This window comes from Cibotium barometz, chromosome 13 (assembly GCF_041138505.1).
Source record: "Cibotium barometz isolate CiBa-2024 chromosome 13, ASM4113850v1, whole genome shotgun sequence".
Classification (NCBI taxonomy): domain Eukaryota; kingdom Viridiplantae; phylum Streptophyta; class Polypodiopsida; order Cyatheales; family Cibotiaceae; genus Cibotium; species Cibotium barometz.
In genome coordinates, this window is record NC_141058.1 from 43,834,763 (window position 1) to 43,856,422 (window position 21,660).

Genomic DNA, 21,660 nt, shown 5'->3' on the forward strand with positions numbered 1-21,660 from the left:
ATCCGAATCGCCATGGATCATCACCCCATGTACGCATCCTTGATCATTTGTTTTCAGATGCAGAACTATCGCGTCGTATGCTTGATATTTGGAGATCTCATGACTTCTTACAGGCCTCTCGAAGCCTGGCCTGTGCTCTCTGTGATATTAGTGACTTTTATCACACATGTGCCCTGTCTAAGAGGCAAGAGGCCTTGGACTTAGAAAGGGCTATTAGACGTAGATTGGCTGCCTTGTAGAAAGAGCACGAGAAACATCCTCATGCTCAATGGGTTGCAGATTCTTTATGTACTATTAGAGAAGAACTTCATCACTCTCTTGAGCAGCGCGCGGAATACCGTTTCCATGCCCAGGAATCCTTTTGGACACAGATGGGTGGCAGATGTAAGAAACATTTCTTTGCTTCTCACGGCCCATCTCATGCCAAAGATAGTGTTAGGCAGGTGCAGGATTCACATGGCACTCTTCACTCAGATCCTCTTATGGTTAGACAGATTGCCACCGATTTCTATTGCCAGCTTGTTAGTGCTAAGCCGCATTCTGATCTGAGACACAGGGCACAGAGGAAGGTTTGGAATGCATTGCCACATTTGATCACCGAGGAGATGTGTGCCGCTCTGGATGCCCCTTTTTCTATGCAGGAGTTCAGTTATGCTCTTCATGCCTTACCTCATGGTAAGTGTCCAGGGGAGGATGGCCTCTCCCCTGTTTTTTTCACTCCTTTTTGGGATGAGATTGGGGCTGAGATAACATCGGCTTTGCAGGAGATGTGGGACACAGGTTCTATGCCTTCTTCTCTCACCGAGGGGCTTATTTATCTTATTCCTAAGAGAGGGGATAAGACATTGATTGGCCAGTGGAGACCTATCACCTTACTTGGGACTGCCTATAAGATTCTTGCTAAGGCAGTAAGCATCAGGTTGCAGCCAATTTTGTAGGATGTTATTCATGATACCCAGAATGGATTCTTACACAGCAGGAGCATCTTTGATAACATTTTCTCGTTTTGGGAGGCCGTCAAATGGGCTAAAGCGATCAATTAGCCCTTAGCCATTCTGCTCTTGAGAAGGCTTATGATAGAGTGGATTGGGACTTCCTTGAGGGTACTCTTAGTCATATGGGCTTCTCTCAGAGATGGATCAAGGGAGTTTCATGCACGTATCGTGATGCCCACAGTAGAGTTCTTGCTTGCGGTGATAGAGGAGAGCGGTTTCAGATTTCTCGCTCAGTACGACAGGGCTGCCCATTAGCCCCTTTATTATATATCATAGTTGCAGAGGTCATGAGCATCTTTCTCCGCTCCACTGCTGGTATTTCAGGATTGAGGTTCCCTCTTCGTAGTCATGAGGAGTTGGTTGACTCTGAGTTAGTTGATGACACAGCCGTGTTTTTGGAGGCTTCACATATATGCTTATGTTCCTTCCGGGTAGCACTAGAGGAGTTCTGTTTGGCAACAGGGGCGCTCATTAATTGGCACAAATCTGTTGGTTTTTGGGTTAGTGATTCATCGAGAGTTGATTGGGGTGCAGAGCTTGGTTTTACTTGGATCAACAGAGGATGCACTGCTAGATATTTGGGATGCCAAGTTGGGATTGATATTTCTCCTGCACAGCAGTTTGCTCCGATACTTATGAGTATCCGGAAGAAGCTCCTCCATTGGAGCTCCAAGAGATTAGATTTAGCCTCCAGAGCTTTCGTGGCTAATCAGGTTTTGATTGCCTCAGCCATGTTTATTGCCTCTTGTTGGTGCTTCTCTCGTGCGTGCGTTGGCCAATTGCGGAGATTGATCCGCAGTTTTCTCTGGTCGGGCTTGGATGGCACCTCAAACACTCGTGCCAGGGTAGCTTGGCTCACAGTTATTCAACCCAAAAGAGAGGGGGGCTTGAATATTATCGATCCGGATGTTCAATGCAGGCGTTGCTTTGCAAACTTGTGGTCAGAGGTTTCCTACCAGGCACTGAGCCTTGGAAGGATTTTTTCTTGTCTCAGATTTCCAGATGTACACCCAGGGTCGGAAGAGACTGGATGTCCAACACACGTTTTTTGTTCACAAAGGCTGATATTAGGGCACCATCTTCCCCTCGTATTGCAGCCATTGTCAGAGCATGGAGAAGCATGAGATATTTTTTGCGACAAAGGCTTCCTAGGTCTTTGGACGAGGCTGACCGACAACCTATTATGTGGAACGAGTTCATTAGGGATGAGGTTGGTCGGCCACTTGGTGCATCTCGTTATATGCAATGGTCAGGATGGGAGAGATGCGCATACACAGTTCTTGCTTGGAAGACCTTTAAGGGTCTTCCGGAGGATCAGAGAGTTACATCCACTCAGCATCTTAGGAGCTCTCGCATTCGTATTGATCAGATTGATGCAGCTATTCCGCATGAGTGGCTTTCTGGGACCTTTCACGGAGACTATCATCCGAGTTGGCTGGGAGTTTTTTCGAGGATAGGCATACCTCTGCAAGTCATTGCTCTGCCAGGCCAGGAGGATACAGATTTCCTCATTTATTCTATCATGCCTGGTGGGAGATTGAGGAGATGTAGTATGGAGGAGATTATACCAATTTTAGGCTTAGTCCAGTGAGGATTGTTGGTCGCTCGGGGAAGCACTGGTTCATTGACCCTTCTCCTCAGATAGTGACTCATGGCTCTTGGTGTTTGTGGCTATATGGTAGCAGTCCTATCAGATATCTTCAATGGGATCCAGGAGAGTGGGAGTGGATTGATGCCTTTGATCCTTTGGAAAGCCTTCCTTTTTTCAGTTTCACTGTTCGGAATGCCAGGCTTCTCCTCACTCGACAGATGCATAGGATCCCTACTCTCAGGCCTCATTGGGAGAGCTATGATATCTCTCCAGTGATACAGCGCAGATATTGGCATAGACTTTGGCACTCATACAGAAGGAGCCAGATCTCTCATTTCTTTTGGTTATTCTTACATGGTGGTCTCCCCACCAATCAGTGGAGATCAGTTTTCGGTGTAGCACCTTCCTGTCCTAGATGTGCGGCAGATTCTGAGTCTGTACAACATTGTCTATGGGGATGCAGCATTGCACAACAGATTTGGGATCCTGTAGCCCAACTTATGGGCAAATTGAGTGGCCGAGCCATGCATGTGACTTGGGGGGCAGTTGCTTGGCTCTCCCAATCGGGTCCGCAACTTTTTTATGAGGGCAGTGGTACAGATTCTGTTTTTTTCATTCGTAGAGGTATTGCCCAGCATGGTTTATTGCAGGATGTTCCTCACTGTGATTGTACACCCCCTAGACAGAGGATTGACACCAGTTGGGAGATTATTGCCAGTATTACAGCATGGCAGATTTGGAGAGCTAGATGCACGAAGGCTAGTGAGACGGTCTTCTAGCCTCTTTATTTCTGTAGCATTAGGATCTCATGGAAAGTGGCCATGCCGGAGAGGTTGTCAGAGGGTTTGATCCACTTGATTCCCAAGGAGGGTGGTGACAGATTGGAGATACGGCAGTGGAGACCAATCACCCTCCTAGGGACTATCTACAAAATTATGGCCAAGGCCATCAGCTGAGATTGTAGCCCTTTCTCCCCGACTTGATTCATGGTACATAGAATGTTTAAGTTCAGGGTAGAAGTCTTCTAGACAACATCTTCACCTTCTGGGAGGTGACCGCATCGGCTAGGATATGGCAGCAGGATCTGATTGTGCTCCTTGATTTTGAGAAAGCCTATGATAGAGTGGATTGGGGCTTTCTGGAGGGGACGATGTGTGCAGGATGGGTTTCCGGGAGGAGTGGGTCCGAGGTGTATCAGGACTCTACTCTACTTCTCATAACAAGGTTCTTTTTCAAGGTGCTCGAGGTGACAGATTTCCACTTTCACACTCAGTCCGGCAAGGGTTCCCTCTAGCACCTTATCTCTTCATGTTCATCACTGAGGCCATGATCAGTTTTCTCTCTACCTAGGAGATTGGACTCCAGGCGTCTCCCCATCCGAGTGCAGGAGGAGCCTTCTTGATTCCAAGTTCGCCGACGACATAGCTGCATACCTGTCGGGGAATCTTCTGAGATTTGCCAAGGCGATTGAGATTTTTTTTCATGCATCCAGAGCACAAATCAACTGGCACAAGTCATGTGGATTTTGGGTTGGCTGATCGCCAGCCCCGACTTGGCATCCAATTGAGGCTTTTCATTGGTTCCCGAGGGAAACTCCAGTTTGTTATCTTGGATGCTAGGTTGGCATTGACATCTCCCCTAAGCAGCAACTCGCCCCCCCGTCTTCTGAGCATTCGAAAGAAGCTATTATATTGGAGTTTTTTTTTTCCAGAAAGGAGACTTCTATTAAGTATGAAATTTTTTTACAAAATGGAGATTTCACACCAAGCAAGGTGGAGATCTCAACCAATCAGGAACCCCGTGCTGCCAATAGGGTCCCGAATGAGAGGATGTGAAAAAGATACCAATGTCCCACTCTCTCATAAATTGGCCACGCTTCCTCTCCGCAGCCCTCGAAGATCCTTGGATTCTGGCCGAGGTAGCCATAATGGTGTGAATAATATCACTTCAAATCCTGCAAAGACACTGAGAAACAAGAACGGGAGTACCCTCAATGGCCTCAGTGCATCTAGCCTTCCAGATATTCCAGGCTGAGATGCTAGCAATAATCTCCCTAGAACTGTCTAACCTCTGTGCCGGAGGGACAAAGTGTGAAAGTGGCAAATCCTGAAGACAACACTGCCGAGCAACTCCTTGCCTAACCATAATGGCGAAGCTCCTGTCAGTCCCCTCGAATCTCAGCTGAGGCCCTAACTGTGTCAACCAAATGATAGAACCAAAAGAAATGATAGCATCCCTCTTAATCCTACCAAAGAGGTGTGCAATCGCAGACCAAACCCTCTGTGCTTCCCTGCATTCCCATAAACAATGGTAAACTAACTCTGAAACTCCTGCACATCTAGGGCATGCTGGGCAAGCACCAGTAATAGACTTCCACTGATTGGTGACGAGACCACCATGAAGGGAAACCCAGATAAAGGAGGAAATCTGTGGCATTCCTATAAGAATGGCAGATACTCCGCCAAAATACCCTCTGAATGTCAATCGAAATGCCGTAAGACTCCCAATGGGGTCTAAGAGTAGGGACACTCTTAATGTGTCCCAAGATAAGATGTCAGATGTCTGGCATTCCGCACCGTATAATTGAAAAAAGGCATGCTTTTCAAAGGGTTACAAGCATCCTTCCACTCCCACTCACTGGGGTCCCAATGCAAATGTCTGATAGGGCAGCCACCATACAACCAAAGGCTAACACTCTCTATGATCATCCCTGGGGTGGTGTGGGGTGGGGGCGGGGGTGGGGGTGGGGGGTCAACAAAGACGTGCTTCCCTAACCTGCCAACAACTCTGACTGGACGAATCTAGGGGCCCTCAATAAGGTCCTGCACATCACATCTCTCCAGCTGCCATCCATCCTGTACAGAAAAAAAGATCGGTACATCATCCTCCCTAGGCAAGGAGAGACCCATAACCTGAAGAGCACCTATCCCAAAAAAAACCCCAAACCAAGAATGATGACGACCTTCCAAAAAAGATCCAGTAATCCAGTGGTCGAGAATGGCTGCATCAATCTATGCAATCCTCCGGCTAGAGCCTCTCAAATGCTACATGAAATCCAATCTCTGCACCTCGGTGAGGCTCTGAAGCCTCTTCCAAGCCAGCACTGTGGGGCATAGGGTCTCCCAGCCAGCCCAAAGAATATGCATAGCTGCCCGAAGAGGCCTACCATGCAGATCTAAGATCAAATCATTCCACGGAATGGGCTGCCGGTTAGCTTCCTCCCGCTGAACGCGGGGGGGTGTGTACCAAAAGACTCCTCAGGCAGTCCCAGGCCCATAGGAGGGACCTAACCAAGGGGGACGAAGGGGAGTGGTGAATTGCAATCGAAAAAATAAAGCGTGAGCTGAGAGTCCAGTCACCTCCGCGAACAGGGACACACTTCGTGATCTGCTGCATGAGAAAGTCCTTCCATGGCTCAGTGCCTGGAAGAAAGCCCCTAACAACAAGCTTACAGAGCAAATCTTTACATTGCACCTCAGGGTCAATGATATTCAATCCCCCTTCCTGCTTAGGCCTGATAATGGTTTCCCAAGCAACTCTGGCCTTGGTGTGTGCATTTCCATCAAGCCCTGACCAAAGAAAGTTCCGAATAAGGCGACGAAGGTGGCCAATGCAGCCCTTATGAAAAATCCAGCACGAAGCAATAAACCAAGCTGTGGCTAGCAAAACTTGGTTAACCACCAAAGCTCTAGAGGCCAAGTCGAGCTTCCTCCTACTCCAGTGATGAAGTTTGCTTTTAATGCTTAAGAGCGTTGGAGCAAACTGTTGTGCAAGGGAGATGTCAACGCCCACCTGACAACCAAGGTATCTGCAGAGCATCCTCTCTCAATCCAAGTAAAACCAACATCTCTACCCCAATCTGGAAGAGGAGAATCACTGATCCAAAAACCAACTGATTTATGCCAATTGATAGTAGCTCCTGTTGCCAAACAGAAGGCCTCCAAGGCTGTCCGGAAAGCGCATAAACAAGCATGTGAAGCCTCAATGAACAACGCTGTATCATCTGCTAACTCAGAGTCCAAAAACTCTTCCTCCGTGCATAAAGGCAACCTAAGACCCACAGCACCAGGGGCAGCCCAAAGAAACCTGCTCATAGCCTTAGCTACAATGAGGTACAGTAAAGGGGCGAGGGGACAGCCCTGCCTCACCAAACGGGAAATCTGAAAACGCTCGCGGTGCCCTATTATGCAGCCATCCCATGAATGGGGCGACTCATATACCCCCATCGATAATCCACAATAGCCAATATATCATCTCGGCTGCAAGAGTAAAATAAACACAGAAGTAGAGCAATTAGTAAGTCAAGACTCAAGAATCAAGATTCTGTAATCGGCCATCAAGAATCAAGATTTTACTTACCAATTCTGTGTGAGGGACGTACAGGCTGCAATATGACTCTTCATCTGCATGAAGAGGTGGTACACTAAGCCCAAAGTGGAGCCCTCCATGTCTGTGACTCGCAGAACTACAAATACTGGCTGCAAAGCCACTAAGAGAGTTTGCACATCCGTCCAGAGGGTCTCATCCAGTATCCGTCTCTGTATGTATTTGGTCGGCTCTGTCTGTGAATGATACATATCTCTCCACTTTGGATCCACAACTGTCTGTAATAGTGGATCTCTTAATTTGAAAAACCTGTGTAGCACCAAATACATATAGGTAAATCTTGTCTTGGATGGCCGCACCATATCTAGGTTGCTGTGGCTCCTAAAGATAGCCAATGCCTGCTGCTTCTTTCTGAAGAATGTAGTGATCTTCGTGGCATCAGAAACTGTGGGTTGCACCCAACTCAGCTTGCCTATGTCCTCCATAAGCAAATCAAGGCAATGGGTTGCACATGGAGTCCACACAATGCGAGGAAACTCCGCCTCCACCATGTCTCCCATTGCCTTGCAATTAGCAGCATTGTCTGTTACAACCTGCACCACATTCTCTGGACCAACCTCAACAATTGCCTGGCGAATATGCTCATAGATACTCTCAGCAGTGATGCGTTCGCCTGCCTTCCCAGCATCCACAGCGCGTAAGAAATACGTACCAAGACATGAAGAGACAAGAATATTGATGATGTGTCGTCGCCGTGTGTCACTCCAGCCATCCGAAATGATAGTGCAACCAAATTGTTGCCAACCTGCTTTCACTGGCACCAAAGCCTTGTCTATCAAGGCCTTTTGCTCATCAAGCATCGTGGTGCGCATCTTTTTGTACTCAAGCCCTGACCATGACTCCGTGTGTCCAACCTGGGCTATAGCTTTGACCATCCTCTTCCATTGGTTAGTCCTCAAAACATTGAAGGAGATATTGCACTCTATGAGAGTGCGAGCAATCTCCATCTCAGCCACCTTTTGCCTTTCTTTGACCCAAGACTGTGCATGCACACGAGAAGGCAAGGTGGTTTGCCTTTCCGTATGTGTATCACCCTCATTCTCATCTTGCATGACAGAAGGCCTCTTTCTGGCAGACGATGCCTGCTCAGAAGAGGCAGGCTAAGATTCATCAACCTGCGTGGAAACCCAAAAGAATGTGAAACCCCAAAAGAGTACTCATCCACGCTAGGAACTGGTAGGGGTATACCATGCCTCGTGAACTCTCCCAGCCATTGCGGAGAAGGATCCAATATCGGGGCCAGCCACTCAAGAGGTATGGGAGAGTTGATCAAAGGTTGCCGAAGCCGCTCCTCGGAGGCCATTGGAGTTGACTGTTGCAAGGCCGGCCTGAGATGACCCCAAGCGCGCAAGAGACTGGCTGCAAATTTGTCTTCAAATGCTAGGCTAAAGCCATGTGCCCGCATCTCTATGAAGATCCATCTCGTGCTCTCTGAGGACTAGGCCCCCCCCAGGATCGGAGTGTAGGCGGAAATCCTAGCAAAGAGGAAGTCCTTCCAAGGCTCACTGCCCGGAAGACCATCTCGAATAATCAACTTGCCCAACAAGGCATGGCTCTGAATGGAGGGGCCGATGATGCCAAGGCCCCCTCTGCATTGCGGCTAAATGATCACTCTCCAGGCCACCTTGACTCTGCGGTCTCCCATCAATGCCGGCCCATAGAAAGTTTTGGATCAGCCGTTGAACCTGACCAATACATACCCAAGAGAAAGACTAGCAAGAGGTAATGTACCACATGGTGGCTAAAAGAACATGGTTCGCCACCACTACCCGGCTAGCTAGGGAAAGCCTGCCTAAACTCCAATATTCCTCCATCCTTTCTACAAGACGCCACTTCTCTTTCATGATAGGGAGCTACTCACCTTACGAGATAGGTACATTAATAGTATGTATAATGTGGAGCAGCAATTGGAGATTGATGCGGAGCTCTGCAGCTGGGTCAACAACTTGGGACTCTCATTTGCTAGAGTTGTTGCTCTTAGACCAAAGGCCACCAAGCTTCCTCTTACTTGGTGGCAAAGCTATGGAAGACAGGGTCTTCCACAGCTTACAGATATAGCTCTGCGAGTGCTATCTCAGGTATGTATATCATGTATGTACTATGCCATTTGAACTAGCCTTGTGAAGCTTGTTGGGAATTGCCGAGCTCACATGAATGAAGCACTTTTTTTGAATTGGAGTGCAGGATTGTTCAGCAGGTGCTTGTGAGCGCAACTGGAGCGCTTACTCGCTCATACATACAAAGATACGTAATCGTTTGAGCACCTCTCAACTAGAGAGACTGGTCTATTGTAGGGCCAACATGAAGCTCGTACGAGCTTATCATGCTTTGGGCACCCCAAAACAGGTGAGTTTATCCTATTCATTCTCTTATGGGGATTGGCCTCCCATTTACATAGCTTTTATACTAGTAACTATAGTATACAAAAAGTTGAGTCGTTGACACTCCGCGTTCTCTTTGGTTTTACGTTGAATAGGTGGATCCAACATGTGTCAAGCTGGTCCCAGATCCTACCACCATTGATGAGGCAGAGCAACGGTTGAGAGATGAGCAGGACGAGATTCTTTGCCTCCTGCATAGAGAGCTGGAGAGTGTAGACAGGCGGGTGACGAGATCGAGAGCTCGGGCTTATAAAATTCAGCTACATGAGGGACCTGCAGATGCAGAGAGTTCTGGCCGGAGAGGCCCCCGGAGAGGGAAGCTGCCTATTCAGACTCCTCGAGCACGTGCGAATGAGGCCGTTCGCCTCATTCACACTACCCAGCAGGATGTGATGCAGAGGCAGGGACAAGGACATCTGAGGCAGCCCACCCACCTGTGCCCATGATGACAGGGCCTGAGTATGATGACGAGGGCAATGTCATCACGGAGGGTTATATGCTTGATTCTCCAGGGTCATCATCCTCATCGGATGATGAGTTTTGATTTGGATTACCTTAGTTTTGATTTAGTGTTGTATGGACATGGCACATTTTGTCATTATTCATAGACTCATTTTCAAATTTCATCATTTTTTGATGTGAATTGCGAGTTGTCACGACTCACTTGTGACAATGTGACTTGTCTTAAGTAATAAGTATTAAGTATTAAGTACGATTAACTTAAGTATGATTGACGACTTTGTGATTCTAATTTCTCACTTTTGAATTAGTAGGTTTTTGACCTTGTTGTGTCTCTATTTCGAAAGTTTTATAAAATTATATGTCAATGTGGATATGGACTGAAATTTTATGTAGGTGGCTGAAATTTCTGAGATTTTATGTATTTTTATGTATTTTTACGTACCTTAAAATTTTTTCCCGTACCAAACAACGTACAGTACGTACGGATCCGTACAGTACATAACGTTTGGAACCACCTTGCTACCATCCCAAGTCTAAAAATGCCCATTCCCTGTGACTATGCCCACAACAGGTCTGCAGAGGATCCTACGCATCTTCACTATGGGTCGGGCTCTTGCCTGTATTGTTACGTGAGGCACTGTTGCTTGAGCCATTGAGGCCACGATCATCATTCCGTATGAGGAGGAAGGTGGGGGACTAGCCCTTTAGGTCTCTTACCTTTATATTTCCACTGTGCCAATTCGAGCTCCACCTACTGGTCGTTGGACCCAAGTTCTAGCCAAAGATGGGAGATTTGCAGTAGTATGGTAGGCACTGCCTAGGCCTCGGATGTTCCATGAGGCAATCCTCATGGCAGGAAGCTTAGATGGGGTCAAACGGCCAGAGACTCCCTCAATCGTTGCACCTTAGGGGCTGGCTTCAAGGGGGAGTAGTCCTCCCGTCGGCGAAGCTGCTCCAAGTAACTTTGAATGGTGGTGGCTAGGTGGCCAAGCGCCTTTGCTCATGCTTGCTCGGCGGGATGTCCGGGAGGTGAAGGATCCTCTAAGTGTCCTTTTCAGTGAGAAAGGTAAGGTAAAAGTAGATGAATAGATCAAATCCCTTCTTCTCTTGGGAGAAGGTGCAGAAGCTCCATCCTAGCCATATCCTCATAGTTTATTCCGGGTTCATCGCCCAATGAGCCTAACACTGGAGGCCGCTTTGCTTGGTTGGCTAACCAACGAGCATGACATCCTTTAAGTTGCTTTACTTGGAATACACCAAAATACCATGTTACATTGGAGATACGAGCATCCGGTCATTAGGCTTATAGCCAGCTTGGTGTGAGGTGTGAACAACCTCTTAGATAGAGTCAAAAGATAGGATTTAATGCCTATAAAAGGGTATTGTTCTTGGTGGTTCATTCATCTCTCATTATCATTTATTCATAATACAATCACCTTGTGTTGTGCCCAACTTGCTCTCTCTTGCTCTGTCTTTTCTCTCTTCTTCTTCCTCCTCAACTCTGGAGAGGTTTCATCCTCCATAGCTCCATGGTTGAACCTATGATTGCCAACATAGTATTTCTTGGCCGAGCTCCTACACTAGCCTGTGGTCTGGGTATGATGGGTGGATCGGCCCTCGGAGTGCTGGTATGGAAGAAGTTAGTGAGAGCTCTCTGTGCTGGTCCTCGAGCAAGTACAGCTGATCTGGATCTCACTAAGGACTCCTTGTGTCTACGGAGAGAGAGAGAGAGAGAGACAGAGACAGAGAGAGAGAGAGATAGATTGACATCTTCAAAAAGACCCAAAGGTTCTGTGAGACCATCAATAGACTATCCCTATGCTTTCTCATGTCTATAAGAAAGAAGTTTATACAACTGTGATTAGTGTACATTGATTAAACTGGAGAGAGGTCCAAAACCATTGTGAAAAGGCAATGAAATCTATGGCAGATCTCATAAAAGATAGGACATCGAAAAAGATTATGTCTTCCATGATTATTTATGTTCACAATCAGTGTGATCATGCTCTTATATGACCAATAGCAATTCTCCAGGTATTGACATGTTTCTGTAGGTACCCTAGCTTTGCAATCGATCCATCTAAATTAATATGCAAAAAAGTTATCCCTATAGAAATCCAGCCTTGTGGGGACATGGCGGCTCAATCCATTTTCGAAAGTAATGTAGCTCGAGGATATCCATCCAAATGATGCTTCATATGATTCATATGAGCTGAAAATTTGGTCGATGCCTTCATTTCTAATTTAAAGGATTGTATTTTAAGACTAATCTTGGAATGTTTGCCTTTTTCTCTCGAAGTAGTTTATCAAGAAGTGAAGAAGGCAAGTGTAGTCATTGCAGCTAGTTCACCTCACTAAGTTTGATCAGGAAACACTTGCTGTGTGCAAGATCTTCGAACACACAATCCCTTTGAGCCCTCTAACTGGCTACCAAACTGGCCCCTCTCTTCTCCTTGCTTTGGGATGGTAGTAGCCCAAAGGAGGCACCACCTTTCTTTCGCTATTTAGGGCTCCACAAGGTTTCTCAGTTTCTTGGTTGGTGGTGATCTTGATATTCTCATAGTTTAGGAGCATCATCCTTCCGAGGGCGGTCAGCCAAGCAAAGAAGCCCCCCTCCTCTTTTTGTATCTTGACCATCTTGGAGCATTTTGTTGGCCTCTTTTGACGGTTGTAGTCTCCTATATGCACGCGTTTCTCTTTCTCGACTAATAGAAGAATCTATCTTAAAAGGAAAAAATGGAGCACATATCATACATCATCCATACATGATACACCTTTTTCTTTTCCTGGGAAAAGATCCTTCTATTAGTTACCGAGAAAAATAGGCAAAATGGCCAAGTACAAATCCGGCTCCAAAGGTAAACGTGAGTGGAGATGAGCAAAGGGGAGGATGCACTTCTCATCTGGTTGGCCACCCTAGGAGGAGAAGGCAACCTCATACAATGGAAGGAGCGGGAAATAACCAACAGGTGGTTTGTAATGCAAGTGGGTTCCTCATGCGGTCTGAGCCGCCCTGAAGCTGCCCTCACTGACCTATAGGGAATGAATGATATTGAGCCAAATTTGAGCTCTTGTCTAATAAGGTTGAGGTTGGGAGCACCAAGACTTTAGTCATAGTCTATGATCTATCCACATCTCAAGTACCACCCTGTTTCATTACTTGCTAGCTACATAGATGACGTAAGTGCAATCTTTGGTACATGGTCAAGTGTAAGAGACAAGTTTAAAGGCATGTTACTGTTTGAAAGATTGCATCAATCTCAAGCAATGAGATCCCAAATTCAGCAAACAATATGATTTGGTGAAATACTGATGGCCTTCTTATAATAGGCCTCCAAAGCAAAATGATTTAAAAGTTTTCAACTTGGTCCATCCTTTTCTATCTAGATCAAGTCCCCAAAAGGATGCCTCAAGGCTCATACATGGCTGCATGTTGGATCATGGAGACAAAAGTAGGCTCTTGGTGTGAGCATCAAGAAAAGAGAGAAAGAAAGAAAGTTGTATTTGTTGGAAATCATGGATCTAGGACTAGGCTAGCCTATGGAGGCTCAAACATAATGCTAAACATGATTATAAACAAATGACAAAAGCAATACAAAGCAACACAAGATGCACTTACTTGACCAAGAGATTGTGTACTTGAGAATGAATTGTTGTGTATCATTACATTGAAATGACCCTTTATATAGGTCCAAGTACCATATGGGCTTTGCCTTTGCATGTGGGATAACTCCTAGCCTTCACCACATTCATCCACATCCCTTTGACCTTGTCTATGATATGACATAGATCACTTTTTCTAACACCCTTCCTTGATCATGGCATATCATAATGCCCTTCCTTGCTTCTAACATTACATGAAAGAAAAAGCTTAACTCATAAGGAGTATAGCTCTACAGTACATAAAAGAAATTAGCATCGCTCATAGGGAGCATAGCTCTACATTGCGAAAAGAAATGACATGACATGAAAAACATTCCTACATGAAAACATTCCTCTCCCATACCCCATCATCATCATAGCATCATCATCATCATATCCATGAACATTGTGCCTCATGTGCACCATCATGTGTTGAGCATGGAGACCCAACTCCCATCAATCCCCCCTTGAGGGCTACATGGCCTACTGAGAGATATTGTGGGCATCATAATAACACATAACCTACATCATCGGTGGTTAGAGGTGTCCATACATAAACATTTGGGTAAGAGAGGGCATAATTCATTCGTCATTATGACATAACATAGACAGCATCTTGTTCATCTTCATTGACATCTTCGTCTTTGTCTTCATCCATTCTTGCGTCTTCATCTGCATCTTTATTTTTGCATAGCATCTTCTCCGTCCTGACATTGCACATAGACTGTGCGTGCATTCCCATCCTTGAGGCATCGGCATAATGCAGAGAATTTTCCAAAAAAGAGGTAAAAGAACATCATCCTTAAGTGCCATAGGAACAACCTCTTATATGGCTTTAAGGTTTTTAAACCTTAGACTCAAAATAAAGAATAAATCCATTTTTTTGTAATGAAAACGGCCGATTTGATTCCACCGGCGGTGATTTTGGCTTTGTCAGCGGCGCTGATTTCGGATTCGCAGCTGCGATCTTCTGATCTGGTCAACTGTGTCGAGCTTCTTCTCTGCGTGCTGCTTCGTGCTTTTGATGTTTTTTTTTTTTTTTTTACTGACGACACTGCTGTACGCCGTTTCGTTGACTGCTTGAAGGAGCCGCCTGCTGTGCTGGCTGCTGCCGGTGTGAAGCTGCTGCTTCTTTTCTTTGCTTTGGCCGTAGTAGCTGCTACTGTTGATGATGATGAGACGATCTCTGCTACGTTTGTTCTGCTTACTAGATTACTTCTTCAACTGCAGGCATGAGGTGAAGCTTGCATCCATGGCTTCTTGAAGCTGCTTTGCTACCCTCCACACGCAAGAACTTGTCAACAAGATCAGCTACTCCACTTACAGGCTCTGTCGCAGCACCCTCTGCCACAGTGGAGCCTCCTCTTCTCTCTCTTTACTGTCCTCTCAGCTTCAACACTTCAGTTTTCAGCTTCTCCCACACATAGCTTTCTTTCAAAAGTATACAACACTCCTTGCTATTGCTTTGTGTGAAGATGGTGGAGTTAGTGCTCTTCGAAGGACTGAGGATTTGCTTTGCAAATGGCTGCTTCTCAAGTAACTATGTTTGCAAAGGATTCAAGCACTACTTGTGATCCCTAATTGTGGATGCTAAGGAGGATGGAGAAACTCCTAAGACTTAAAAAACCTTAAATCTTTTTCTAATGAAAACCTAAATCAATGCTAAGAGAGAAAGGATCTAAGCTATTGGAGAGCTGAACCTACCAGATCCCTAATGGTGCAAAGACTAATGCAATAATTTTGTTATTCCTTCTTCTCAATGGCACTTCCTTTTACGGGCACCATATTGAAGAGAAATGGCAAAACAACTAAACTAAGCTAAACCATAGCCAACCTGGCTCTGATACCATGTTGGAAATCATGGATCTAGGACTAGGCTAGCCTATGGAGGCTCAAACATAATGCTAAACATGATTATAAACAAATGACAAAAGCAATACAAAGCAACACAAGATGCACTTACTTGACCAAGAGATTGTGTACTTGAGAATGAATTGTTGTGTATCATTACATTGAAATGACCCTTTATATAGGTCCAAGTACCATATGGGCTTTGCCTTTGCATGTGGGATAACTCCTAGCCTTCACCACATTCATCCACATCCCTTTGACCTTGTCTATGATATGACATAGATCACTTTTTCTAACAGTATTAACGTCTTCAAAAGGCCAAAATGACCTATGAGACCAAAATTTTACATCTTGTCCATGGAAGCTCTATTAACGTCTACAAAAGAGAGAGAGAGAGAGAGAGAGAGAGAGAGAGAGAGAGAGAGAGAGAGAGAGAGAGAGAGAGAGAGAGAGAGAGAGAGAGAGAGAAATGAAATGAAATGAAATGTTATATTAACGTCTTCAAAAGGCCATAATGACCTATGAGACCAAAAAGTTACATCATGGTGGATCTGATATAATGTATGGATAAAAAACCAGAAAATGAAAAATAAAGATGATACTACTGGCACCTAGAAAATGGAACTGGAACTGGAAGGTAAACAGAAACCCTTATAGGGTGTGAATATAGTGAGGGGGAGGGTACGCTATGGAGGTGAGTGGAGTACAGTGAGGGGATACAATATCATGTGGGACGGGGGGTACACTATGGAGGTGCTCCATCTCATAATATGTGCCGCATCGGACGCTGGCGGATCTCCTCAATATCCTCTGTGGTCAGCACCCTGACTGGGTGTCCTGCATGTCTCGCAAGAATAATCTGAATCCGCCGCTGCAACCTCCGTCTATGCTGGGATGCCCTCCTCCGTAGTCGTGGGCGTCTGGACCACCCAAGCTCAATCGCACGATCAATCAGTGTACCGCTGGTGTAGGCGATATCCATGTCCTGCTGCTGTTGTGGTCCATCTGGCGCAGTGATGGCTGGACTAAAGAAGTCTGTAACGTGCCTCTGAGTCTGGCTCTCTGTGCGCCTAAGCAGGCTATCTCTATATCTCCGCAACTCAATCAAGAACAATCCCAAACATCTCTGGTCCTGGTACCTCATGACTCTGGAAAGTGGTCCAAAACCCTCTCTGAATAAACAATGGAAACGACCACGTATCTCATAGTATGCAGTACAATGGCATATATAATGCAGCTCTGTCTCTGGCTCCTCATGGCATACTCGACATATCCTGGCCTCAGTTGGTATACCTCTATATCGGCCAATCTCAATCTCAAGCTGGTGTGAGGATGTGCGAATCTAACCAATAGCACATCGTACTGCATGAGACAAGTGTACATCCATGTAATTGGGTCTGATCACAAAACCATCTACTGTGAGCTGAAGAAAATGCTCTCTGTAGAAAGCCATCTTCGTGCCCAGCTCCTCAGTCGGCTGTATCCATGTCCTTCTAATGTTCAGCTGAACTAAATCCTGACAGATGAGTCTGGTAATCTCTGTCCGTGTGAGAGTGAGAGAGGGTGCCTCCAGAGAATACTAGAAGGGAGGCAATCTGTCCATGCTAAAACCATGTGCCTGGAACCAAGATGTCATCTGTCCATACCAACAAGCCGTGTCTCCCTGTAAAGCTAACTGTCGGGAGGACTCAAGGGCGAGGCGTGCATATCTGTCTCGGGGGAGATCCCACAAGCCATGTATGTAGGAGACTGATCTCGTAAGAGCCTCAATCACCAGAGGGGCAGCCGCCAGCTCTGCTCGAATAATCTCATGAGGTACCACGGCCTTGGCTCTAATAATCCTAGCAATCATAGATACCAAAGGCCTCTCCATATCTCTCCACCCGCCCGCGCTGTGATGGCCCTCTGAAGGTCCCCATATCTGCACTCCATAAAGCATAGCTGATGTCACTAGAGTGTCAAAAAGCCAAAGTTTCGTTCGAGGTTCCTGAAACTGAACCTGCGAACACATCCTCTCCAAACCACCCAGGGCTGCATGTGCTCTAGTCAATCTAGTCTCTGCTGCTCTCCTCATCGAAAACACTGGCCCACTGAATACTACCCCAAGATATGTATATGCATCTGTATACTCCACAATCTCCTGCCCATATGTAAATGTGGGAGCTGATCGCCTAACCCACTATGGCGTGGTGTTAAACACCATAACCTTGGTTTTGCCAAGGTTGACAGACAATCCACTATCATGTGCAAACTCATGTAAAGCATCCAGATGACGTTGCATACTGTCAGGGGAGTCAGAGATCAACACAATATCATCAGCATATAACAATAGTGGGATCCAAGTACCTGCTAGCTGGGCTCCTCTGTCCCCCAATCTCTCAATGTAGTCAGAAGCCTCATCCACATACATACCAAACAATGAAGGAGATAACGGGCAACCTTGCTTCACTCCTATAGTGGAGTGAACCAAAGTAGAGACCCCCTTTGTGGTGCGTACCTATCCTGCAACTGATCTATATAAAGCCATAATCCCCCATATGAGCTCTGTGGGTACCCCCATCTCCTGTAATCGCCTCATCAATCTGGCTCTGGGCACTATATCAAATGCTTTGCGGAAGTCCACAAAGCTACAATAAATCCGTCGCCCATGCGACCTACCCTCCTCAATAATGGCCCGCAGAGTCAAGAGTAGAGAAACCTCTTCTGAACCATGCTTGTCCCTCTGCTCGAATGCCCTCTCTCTCTGCCCATCTACTCAACTGCTGCTCAAGAATGGATGCATACAATCGTGCTAGTGTGTGACCAATCATAATAGTGCGATAATTCCCTGGCTCCATAGGGTCCCCTGACTTGTAGATAGGCACGATGGTGGACATACTCCAAGTCTCAGGTAAGCCTTCACACACAGCACGATTGAACATCACTGCTAGAAGCTCTGCCAGCATGTCTCTCGCATGAATAAAGTGCTGAGCGACCAATCCATCATGATCATATGCTCTTCCAGTCTTCATCCTATCAATGGCCTTCCTTACCATCTCTGCGGTAAAGAAAGTACATGTCTGTGGGCATGGTGCTGGCGGGTCAGGAAAGAAAGAGAGAGAGAGAGAAATGAAATGAAATGAAATGAAATGAAATGATATATTAACGTCTTCAGAAGACCAAAATGACCTATGAGACCAAAAAGGTTACAACAATTGGTGGATCTGATACAATGTCTGTGTAAGAAAAGCTAAAAACAACTAAACAACTAACTGAAACTGAGAGAGAGAGAGAGAGAGAGAGAGAGAGAGAGAGAGAGAGAGAGAGAGAGAGAGAGAGAGAGAGAGAGAGAGAGAGAGAGAGAGAGAGATTTTATTAACGTCTTCCAAAAGACCGAACTCGGCCTATGAGACAAATCGGAGTACATGTATGGGGTATCCTCTGTCATCCCAAATTCAGCTTTTTTATTCAGTACTTTTTCATTTTGTTGAGAGAGAGAGAGAGAGAGAGAAAGTTATATTAACATCTACGGAAGACCCCAAGGGCCTGTGAGACCAAAAGTAATACAATGGTACCATGGAGATACTAAGCCATGGAAAACTGAAAGAAAAAGTAAAATGAAAACATCTGACAGTACATGTTATCAACAGATGATAACATGTACCGTGTAAGAGAGAAAGAAAGAAAGAAAGAAAGAAAGAAAGATATATTAACATGTACGAGAGAGAGAGAGAGAGAGAGAGAGAGAGAGACAGAGACAGAAAGAAAGAAAGTTATATTAACATCTACGGAAGATCCCAAGGACGTGTGAGACCAAAAGTAATACAATGGTACCATGGATATACTAAGCCATGGAAAACTGAAAGAAAAAGTAGAATGAAAACATTTGACAGTACATGTTATCAACAGATGATCCTGTGTAGTGTGAGATATGCTATGATTAGCTAATGACGATACCTGCCTCGGCTAGAACCGATCTGATGGTGGAGTGAATGTTCGGCCTCTGTGATGGGAGCATGTCATGTCAGTTGAGAACCTCACGAATCCTTCTCTGTGGTGGAGGGTCCTGATGCTTTTTGGTCGGGGATGTCTGGCTTGCAGAATGGATCGAGCTCTCTCACTAAGAACTCCTCTTGGGCGTGGAGCTGCAGTGTATGGGTGGGCTCTGATGTCGTAGTAGAGGAACTGTTGTGGACAGTGGATTATGATGTGGATGTGTGTACCACAAAGAAATCTGTGATGGCTCTCTATGAGGTGTCCTGTCGGAGCCGGGGCTGTCTCTCAGCATGCTGCCTCAACACTACATCCATGTGTCATCTGAGCTCCATCAAGTACATGCCAAGCACCTATGATCCTCAAATTGTATCACCCGTGTGAGTGGTCCGAATCCCTCTTGGAAGAGGCAGTGGAATTTCCCCCCTATCTCATAGTAAGCCGAGCAACTGAACATATAATGGGCCTCATCCTTTACTGCTCCTGTGATGCATATTGTGCATGTCCTCTCCTCATGTGGGATATGCTTAGCTCTACCAGTCTCTACTCTAGGCGGTGGGAGGATACCCTGAACTGGCCGATTGTGATACGTATAGCATGTGACATGTGTATCTGTATGTATCTCGGCCCCCGGGATCTCAAAGAATCCATCCTCGGAGAGTCTCAAGAAGTGATCTATGTAGTACTCACACTTCTTACCAATCTTTGACAGAGACACCCATGTTTGGTGTATGTGTAGCGCAAGTAGATCTAAGCAGATGATCCAGTTGATCTCCTATCGTGAGAGAGCAAGGTAGGGGGAATCCAGGCTATACTAAAACGGGGGGAGACAGTCCATCTGAATGCCATGTGCATGAAACCACTCAACTACCTCAGAGTACCATGCATGTGTCGGTAATGGTGGCAGCCGTGTCGTTGAGGATTGCATAGAGGACTTTAGTGCTAGTCGTGGGAGGTGATCTCTGTCAAGCGTGTATATATGCTGAATATAAGTGACAGTCTGAAAAAGGGCATCTGTAACCAATGGGGCCCAATGTAAGGGGATCAAAGTGGGTCCTCAACATCTTTGACTGCATAGAGGCTCTCCACATCCATTGCCTATGGAGGGGAACTTGTGTATCTCTTGAGGATCTCTCGGCAGATCTGAAGGTATTGGGTGGAGCATCTCCTCATACCAATGGGTCTTTAGAGTCTAGCTCACTGCACCTGGATTGCTATGTCTAGGGAGATGCATGGGAGGTGGGGTGGCACATGTTGTCAATGGCTGCCAGAGAGAGAGAACGAAAGAAAGAAAGAACGTTATATTAACATCTCCAAAAGACCCCCAAAGGGTCTATGAGACCAAAATGATGTAAAACAGTCAGTTAACCCTGTATGCTGGGCAAGGCCCTATCCAGGAGGTCCATCATGGGTGATACAAGAAGGCTAGCAATGTTGATAGTCTGCTGTGAGATGAGGCTGCTCGATGGCGGTGCAAGATCTTTGAATCTAGAGCTGATGAGTTGGGGGGTCTGATGGGACAAGGGCGTCTAGCTCTCTGGAGTGTGCATGCCTGATCTGATGTGACTCCCATGGACCTTCTGTGAAGGGGCACGGTGGTATAGGCTCCCATATCCACTGTGGTGGGCTCTGGTGCCCCCCTATCCACCCCTCTAGGCTGGAAAAAACTGGTGATGGTAAGCTGAGAGGAGTGTTGGGTGCAAGGATCTCTAAGTAGTGACTCTCTGTGTCAGTTAAGCTCCAGAAGGAAGAGTCCAAGGCACCTTTGATTTGGGTGCTCCATGATCCAAGATAAGGGTCCAAAGCCCTCTCTGAATGGACAGTGAAATATCCCTCTGATCTGATAGTAGGTTGGGCACTAGCAAACATAGAGCTCCTCTGAGTCAACCCCCAGTCTACATGTTATGTCCTCTCTGGGTATCCGCTCAGCTTTGTCAGTCTCTGTCCTCAATCTATGTGATGATACCCTAAGCTGGCCAATGGCTATCCCCATAGCATGTGACACGAAGACATCGAGATAACCTAGTCTCTATATGAAACCAGGTGCTGTGAATCTCAGGAAATGATCTCTATAGTACTGCATCTTGGTAGGTAATTGGCCTTCGGTGTGATCCACGCCCGATTCATGTCGCCATATCATATAAATAGTTTAATGTATGGGGAATCTAGATCATACTGAAATGGAGGGAGCCGGTCCATGTGTAGACCATGTGCCTAGAACCAAGTGAGTATTGTTCCATACTAGGATGAATGCTCTCCTCTGGTTGCTATCTGAAGTGATGACTAAAGTGCAAGTCATGGGAGTTGAAGTGGATCCATCCCCTCCAGGCCACAGAAAAATCTGCCTAGATGATTTGGTGGGGGACAGATGGTTTGTTGT

General features: G+C 46.1%; 3 protein-coding genes across 3 annotated transcripts in view; 2 read left to right on the forward strand and 1 right to left on the reverse strand.

The window, feature by feature from the left end:
- The window catches only part of LOC147632707 (NAD-dependent protein deacylase SRT2-like), a 59,876-nt gene that overhangs the window by 21,030 nt on the left and 17,186 nt on the right, over positions 1–21,660 (forward strand). The gene's annotated exons all lie outside the window — the stretch shown is intronic.
- Positions 6,770–8,031, reverse strand: LOC147632708 (uncharacterized). The gene is made up of 2 exons (XM_086807837.1): positions 6,946–8,031; positions 6,770–6,845 (listed from the first exon to the last, which is right to left on the reverse strand). Exons 1-2 carry the CDS (start codon positions 8,022–8,024, stop codon positions 6,770–6,772), a joined length of 1,155 nt encoding a protein of 384 aa, XP_086663963.1. The 5' UTR covers positions 8,025–8,031.
- On the forward strand, positions 8,522–9,897 carry LOC147632709 (uncharacterized). Its single transcript, XM_086807838.1, has 5 exons — positions 8,522–8,694; positions 8,906–9,050; positions 9,157–9,318; positions 9,449–9,698; positions 9,806–9,897. The coding sequence occupies exons 1-5, from the start codon at positions 8,522–8,524 to the stop codon at positions 9,895–9,897; spliced, it is 822 nt and encodes a 273-aa protein (XP_086663964.1).